Source organism: Scomber scombrus, chromosome 13 (assembly GCF_963691925.1).
Source record: "Scomber scombrus chromosome 13, fScoSco1.1, whole genome shotgun sequence".
Classification (NCBI taxonomy): Eukaryota; Metazoa; Chordata; class Actinopteri; order Scombriformes; family Scombridae; genus Scomber; species Scomber scombrus.
In genome coordinates, this window is record NC_084982.1 from 11,262,721 (window position 1) to 11,270,898 (window position 8,178).

At 38.0% G+C, this 8,178-nt stretch overlaps 1 protein-coding gene across 1 annotated transcript; it reads right to left on the reverse strand.

The window, feature by feature from the left end:
* Nucleotides 1–1,068: 1,068 nt before the first annotated feature.
* otc (ornithine transcarbamylase) lies at nt 1,069–6,831 on the reverse strand. The gene is made up of 10 exons (XM_062431386.1): nt 6,706–6,831; nt 6,443–6,581; nt 6,251–6,332; nt 5,738–5,825; nt 4,904–5,057; nt 4,694–4,816; nt 4,446–4,499; nt 4,177–4,326; nt 1,225–1,362; nt 1,069–1,128 (listed from the first exon to the last, which is right to left on the reverse strand). The coding sequence occupies exons 1-10, from the start codon at nt 6,786–6,788 to the stop codon at nt 1,069–1,071; spliced, it is 1,071 nt and encodes a 356-aa protein (XP_062287370.1). The 5' UTR covers nt 6,789–6,831.
* Nucleotides 6,832–8,178: the final 1,347 nt, after the last annotated feature.

An 8,178-nucleotide genomic window follows, 5' to 3' on the forward strand; every position in this document is an offset into this window, starting at 1 on the left:
TGCATATATATATGCATATATATATATACATATATATATATACATATATATATGCATATATATATATATACATATATATATATACATATATATATATATATATATATATATATATATATATATATATATATATATATATATATATATATATATGCACTGCTTGTGTTTGTAAAGCATCTTCTGAGCCTGCCAGAAAATATGATTCTTTGTCCCAGTCCATGTTTACTGGCTTGAGGTTTTTAAGGGGGGTGTGAAGTGCTATAATATTGATGGAGAAGAGTAAAGGATGAAGCATGTAAGAACTGTAGGATTTTTTGGAAAGAAATACTAACCGTATATATGCTTTTAATTTGGGTTAATCAGGCTTACTAATTAACCAGCCTCATATATGTGTAACTCACCCTATAATAACCTGACAGAGGGTACACTCCACTTAGGTGTGGCTGAAAAGGTAAAAGGCAGGTCACTGGTCAAATGTGATGAATGAGGGAAGAGAGTAGGTAGCTTGGTGTGAGGCTGCAGATTTAGTCTTTCTTCTTTTGCTAGAGATTAAATTATTTGTACTGAATTTTCCAGGGTTCATTTTTGCCTGTTCCATACTTTGTTTTATTCATCTCTGCAACACAGTTTCTTAAGGAACAACACTCAAAGCTGTTCAAATGTGGTGAACACGACGTAAAAGGCATGTTGGTATATATGTATACACTCACACTTTAAAAAAATCTTTGTTAAACCACATAGAAAGAGTATCATCATCCAATGACACGTTGACCACTTGCTTAAAGATATCTAATGTAGTGTGTTTTTGTCCATTTTTAGCCCAGTTGCTAAAAAAACATTTTAACATGGCACAGTAATGCAGTAACTTGAATCCAGCTAAACCAGGGACATACAGTATAAACAGATTACTTTGAACAGTCTATTCAGTGTTGAGACAAGAAAACTGTCCCACTGTTGATGTACAAAAGAAGTAGAATAAAATAATGTAAACATAGTAACTTTGAGGTATGTATGAAGCATGACAGGCCCCCGTGACACACAGTTATAATTCCACCGTAAGACCTGAAGTTAAAACTTAAGCATCGGTGTATGTGGAGTGTAGTCAGTCAGAAGAGACACCATCAGACCCTGAAAGAGAGGCGAGATGTGCTGATCAGTATCAAGACAATCAAACTGGAAGCAAAGACTCTTCTGACAGGATCAGGTCACACCAGTTTGACTCACCATGATTGTCCACTTCCTGTTCTCAGCCTCAGGGAAGACGAGGGAGCGGGATGAGTAGAAAACCTCATCGTCCACCTCCTCCATTTTCCTGGGTAGACAGTGCAGGAAGGTCCAGTCTGGTTTGGCCACACTTCCTGTCTGTAGATACATAGTGCCAAAAACATCAAGATCCAAATAAAAGGAAAATAGAGACCATTTATAATCACTGCACTTCTCATTTTGGTGTGCACTTTTTAAAAATAGATCACAATTCATGTTTTCTCCTTTTTTAAATTTAGGTAATAATATTACAATGTCAGTTACTCACATTCTGAGCAATACATTTCATAAGAGCACACTTCAAGAGTTTAATTTCAAACTTGCTCAGTAACTTGTGTGCCAGATGAAGTCTGTAATTAGTGTTAGACTAGTTCACCATACAATTTGCAGAAGGTTAAATGCTGCAGTTTTGTTTAGAACAAATGCAACAGTCAGTCAGACAGAAGCATGTTTGAGATATTGTTTTGAACTGACTTCATTTTCTCATTGTCAGCAGGGTTATTATTGTTTTGAAGTTTTCATTTTATTTAGTTTTTCAGTTTGTTTTTTTATGTCAGTTTAGTTTTACTTAGTTTAACAAGGGAATAAGTATTTTTAGTTTAGTTTTTATTTTGAGGAATTGACTAGTTTCAGTTTAGTTTTTATTTAGTTTTAGTTTTTCAGGTATTAAGAGGAAAGCCTTGATTAGTAGAAGCTGAAAAGGATGAAATAATGCCTCACACTGAGGTATAATTTGCTGTGTTCGTGGTCTCCTGCTTCTTTGTGAGAAGTTTGAAGGTGGACTTTCACATAAGTGGGATTTTTCCCTTTTAGCTGTACCCCACAAATGTTCCCATCAAACTGAACAGAATACAGTAAAATTTGAGAAAATGAAAAGAAAACTAAAACTAAGCTGATTTTATCTGCAATTTAGTTTAGTTTTAGTTAGTTTTGCATTGTTCATTGTAGTTTTTTATTTAGTTTTTGTTTTTTTGTTTTTTAAACTCTCTTTTTTTTTTTTTTTTAAATTTCACTTAACTAAATAATTTGTTCACTGCCATTTTTTTTTTAGATATTGTTTTGAACTGACTTCATTTGCTTATTGTCAGAGACTGTGTACAGTTGCCAAAAAGGACAAATTTGGGAACAATGACAATGCTGGCATGAAGTGGATGGCCCTTATTAATTTCTTTTTTGTGATTAACAGTTTTTATTGATTTCTTTTAAAACATTACAGAGCAATATACTTATCACAAATACTTAACCCCCCCTCCCCTAACCCTGCAAACCTGTTGTCACTACCCACACAGTCACCCTTGGTTGTTAACACAAATACATTGTATGCAATAGGCAGAGAAAACAAGGGGAAAGCAAAAAAAAAAAACAAATAAATAAATACGTTGGTAGACTCTATCAAGCTCCCTCTGCAGCAGCAGTCCAGACATGAACACAGTTCAAATATGCGTATTCTCCCCACATAGATTTATACAGCCACCACCTCGCTCAACACTCCCGCATGGTACCTGCCAGGTCAGTAGTCCTCCAGAGAGGACAGGTATTTGCCCCACTTTTTAGTATACACATTCATTCTTCCCGACCGTTTGTATGAAATTTTTTCGAAAGCTGCAACTCTTGCCATCTCTGCAGTCCATTCTCGGAAAGGCGGCACCCCCTCTGTTTTCCAATTCCTGAGAAGAATCTGTCTGCCTATCATAAGACTAGTTTGAACCCAATTTTTTATGTATTTATCTCCCTTTGGTAGGATCGAACCCTCGCCTAGAACAAACACTCTTGGGCTAAGAGGAATTTGAGTCCCTGAGACCTCACAGATATGCTCACATATCCTTTCCCAAAATTCTTGTACCTTATCACAGGACCATAAAACATGAATTAAATCGCCTTGCTCCGACTTGCATCGCCAACAATTTGGTGTTTGACTTAACCCAAGTCTATACAACCTATAGGGAGTCCAATAAAAGCGGTGCATAATCTTAAACTGCATTAAACGAATTTTGGCATCCCTCGACATTAATTTAATATTTTTAAAGATATTCTCCCACTCTTCAGCCTCCCATGACAGGTTCAGATCCTTTTCCCATATCCTTTTTAGAGCTGATATAGCTCCATTACTCTGGTTGTTAATCAACATGGAGTAATATTTAGATGCCTCATGACCCCTACCATAGTTCTTTATCACATCATTTAATAAATCTGCAGCTTTAGGAGCTGATGTGTTATTTCCGAAAATCCCTGATAGCAGATGGCGAAGCTGTAAATATCTAAAAAACTGAGACCTTGGAATCCCAAAATGCTGTACAATGTCCTCAAAAGATTTTAATATACCATTGTGATATATATCGCCCAGCTTGACAATGCCTTTCCCCAGCCAGTCCTTCCAGAGAAAAGGAGATTTGTTAATACAAAGTTTTGGGTTCATCCAAATACTCGAACAGGCGTTCAGATATGGATCCAGATTAAACAGCCGGGCAACTTTAATCCACATTAATTTTAAATGACCAATTATTGGGTGTGTTATTACTTTCCTATCCAACTTAATAGACAGACAATCAAGTAGTGATATCGGAGCGAGAGCGGATTGCTCAATACTGTACCAGGGCGGGGCCCTTTCGGGAGGTAATGTCCAGTGTGCAAGGTGTCTTAAATTGAATGCATAATAGTAAAACAACATCTTGGGTAATCCCAGACCTCCTTTGTACATAGGTCTCTGTAGTTTATTGATATGCAGTCGAGGTCGTTTACCGTTCCAAATAAATATCTTTGTTATTCTGTCAAACCATTTGAAATACGACAGGGGAATCTCCAGCGGAAGAGAATGTATAAGATAGGCCCTTATTAATTTCTAAGGCAAAAAGAGCTTCTTAAAAAAGGTAGATTCTGTTTCTAAACTATACATAATATAATATTCTCATTTACCTGCATTGTAATCTGGTAACCGTGGAAGTCTTTGAGCCTCTTCTTCTTTTCCTCCTCCTGTCCCATGCTGACCCAGGTGTCAGTGACCAAAACATTGCTGCCATGTGCTGCCTCCATTGGGTCAGAGGTCAGAAGAAGCTGAGTACCATGCTGAAACAAAATGAAATGTTATGAATTCATGAGAAGCCAGACAGCATCTTTTTATCATAAATTAACTGACCATAAAAGAATCAGAGTTGGTCAGTCTGTATTACTGAGGAGGAGCTCACCAGTTTAGAGAGTCTCTGTGCTTCTTGAATAACACTCTTTTCTGGCTCGTACCCCTGGGGATGAAGACACAGTATTAGCTTTGTTTTGGATTAGGATTATTTATCTCAAGCATCCCCTTTCACAAGAGGCCACTGTGGAGATGAGACGCTCAACACTGACTGCTACAAAACATGAATCATGTGACTGAAACATGAAAGGCCTCTGAAGCGGAAGTAAAATGTAAATGATCACGTAAAAAGAGGCAAACCTGAGGTGTAGCAATCTTAAGATGAACTCCCAGTTTGGCTGCAGTCATCATGAAGGAGTGGAGGACATTGTTCCCGTCTCCAATCCAGCTCACCGTTAGTCCACTAAGGGACCCGTAATGCTCCTAGAAGGGATTGGCAGTGATTTAGACAGCACTATGTCATTCTCATTTACTGAATGAAAATTGCAGTGAATGGAGGGGTTGCAGTACCTGTATGGTGAGGAAGTCGGCCAGAATCTGTATCGGGTGGTAGAGGTCAGACAGACCATTAATAATAGGGATGGAGGCCTCCTTATCCAGCTCCTCCAGCGTTGAGTGGCTGTACACTCGTGCCAAGACAATATCGCACAGTCCTGAGAGAACCCTGTGGTGGGAGTTGGGAGTTTAGAGAGGTAGGCATGTACTCAAGTGGGCATCTGTGTTTCATATACTGTGCCAGGTGTGAAAATCTGGATGTCCTTTCCCCTCAATAATTACAGCAGCAATAAGCAACGCTGCAAAAAGCACATAATCATTGATCATGTGCTTTTTGCAGCATTGATCACTGCTGTGGTAATAATGATTGATTATGTGCTTTACTTGCAACTTTTAGCTGTTTCCTTTTTAAGTTATCCTCGTCTTCTTTTTTTAATGCACAGCAGTTTTTTCTTGTTGCCTCTTATTAATGTACACTCCTTTCCAGTTTAATGTTCTTAATGTCTCTGTTTTGCTTTTTATTTCTTTCATTTAAAAAACACTTTGAGCTGCATTTTGAATGAAAGGTGTACAAATATAAAGTCTATTATAATTATTATTATTATCATCAAGACTGATGTTACCCTGAGAAGCCCACTGCTAAGATGAATACAGTACCAGTCAAAAGTTTGGACACACCTTCCCATTCCCTTTAATGAGAGTGTGTGCCCAATCTTTTGACTGGGACTGTTTGTGTGAAGGAGAGTTGTTTGCTTACTGGGATTTACTTTGATAAATAAATTAAAAGAGTGCACATATACAAGAGACATTAACATTTAAACAAAATGTTTGCACAGTCATAAAACTCACCTTGCTGTGTCTTTGCCACTCTCATTCACTCCCAGGTGGATGTCCTGGGAAGTGAGGAAACAGGGGTGTCCACCCAGCAAAGCAAAACCTGTAGTTATGACATTATGGCAACTTTAGTTTCTGTAATGGCCAACTGTTGCTTGGAAAATGCAAAAATATTTTAAGCAATTAAGCAGACAGCCACATGTAAGTGTTGCACGAGGGGGAGAAACAGAGGGGAAACTGCTCAGGGACTATTTTGTTCCAGGGATGCACTTCTATCTGCCTTGTCAGCAGTCCCTTTTGTATCCACATTAACAATGTGAACAATGTTTTACAGCTGAACACACTGACGAAGGGATCAGACCAGCTAACAGTATAGAGAAGACACATTTATTTTAAATTGTTCTAATATTCTTCACGGCTATGTAAAACTGACTAGTGACACTATATAAATGTGTAGTATTCTGCCATTCACCAGGACGTCAAACTGAACCACATGGCATATACAAGTGCAATTTTCCACATGCACACCTGTTTCTGTGGACATTCTTGTTCTGGTGCTCCTCTTCTCAAATATCATAGCAATCGACTTTCCTTGTAGAAGGGGAAGATACTGGAATAGAAATGACAGTGAGCTTCTTTAAATGACAAACATACAGGCTACAGAGGGTAAATAAGGCCGTTTAACACATGGATACACATGCACATGTTGACGTTAGCAACCTGTTTTTCATGCTTGATCCGCTGTTTGAGGTCTCCTGACACCCATATCAGTTTCTTGATTTCATCTGAGCTGAAGTCTTTCAGAGTGAGAAAACTGCGACCCTTTAAATTCACTGAACCGAGGGAAGCAGCTCCACCTCTGAAAAAGTACAACAAAGTCATAATGCATGCTTTGACTTGTAATAAAAACTCTTGCAGCAGATACTAACACTTTGACTGTCAGTAATGCTAACATAAAAGTTTTCTGGAGTTACTTAACTTACCTAAACCCTCGTGCCTGAGCGTTATGAAAAGTTTTCAAACATCTGAAAACGGGAGTGTTTGCGGTGAACAATTTAGTTGACATTGCAGACCTGAAAGTAAATTCAACAGGAGCGTAATGTTGTGTGTTTAATTCATCAGAGAGGGCAGCTTTCATTCACAGCCTGCTCGGAGCCTGATGACATGCAGCCAGAGCGTGGTACCATGACGTCACCACGTGAGGACGGAGCGGGGCGTGGCTTATACTCTGTTATTTGTCTTAGCTAAAATACAATTAATTACTGCCGCTCTTATCACTCTTTTGCAACATGCAGGCTTCTCTGAGTGATGTTTTATTCTGCCAACATGTTTCTGATCCGCATAACGAAATAGGGCGTCCTCCGACAGCTAGAAATGTGGTTGCTAGGCAACACATATAAGGTCCACTGTGCCATCAAAACTCAGCCTCTCCCTGCAAAGCACCTTTTTTTGTCTAGTTATCCGGCAGAGGTTGTATTTTCTCTATCTATCAATGCCTTAAAACTTAAAACGTAATCCCTTAACCTCTATTTTACAGGCTGCTGAAATGTTGGTTTAAAATACATTTGGATTATGTAAAATAATCTGGTACTTTTTAAAATTCAATGGTGAAAGAATTGTACTCAGTCCTTATAGTACATTATAGTAAAGTACCAATACAATGTAAAGATAGGCCTACTCCCTGCATGAAGTAAAGTCATATAAGTAGGTCTATTAGCAGCAAAATGTACTTAAAATATTTTCAAAGTATAGTCAAAATCCAAAAAATTGTCTGTTTTTTATGCTAAAAGCTTATCCATTGTGTCAAATCTTCATCTGAAAAGTAACTAAAGTGGTCAAATAAATGTAGTGAAGTAGAAAGTACAATGTTTCTCTCTGAAATGTAGTGGAGTATCAAATGGAAATATTCAAGTAAAGTACAAGTGCCTAAAATTGTACTTAAGTAAAGGACTTGAGTAAATCTGCTTAGTTGTTACATAGTTATTACACTTCGTTATACACCACTGATTTAATTAGCTATTTAGACGCTGTGAAGTTTGCTAAAATAATATTTTTAAGAAACATTTCATTTAGTGTTTTTTATTACCAGCATACTGTTCTGTTTACTAAATACAGTGAAGAGCAAAAACTAACTTAGCTATATCAATATTAGTCCCTGTTTAGTCAAGAGCTGACAGGTTTTAACTTGCTTCTTTCCCTGGCCCTGCCCCTCTGTGACGTTTCTTGATTTACCTGCCAGTCAGCACTGAGCTTCATGGTGAGGAGGTGAGGCGACAGCAGATGAGATGGGACAGACCGACATGGACATACCTGGTGAGAGAGTTTGTACACATAACTTTAGGCAGCATATAGCCAAAGCTTTATGACTGGTATACTTATCTGTCCAGGTTTCCACATATTGTATGTGTGTGCGTGGTAAACCTGTTGCTATTTTGGTCTTGCTGCTGCTACTTAAA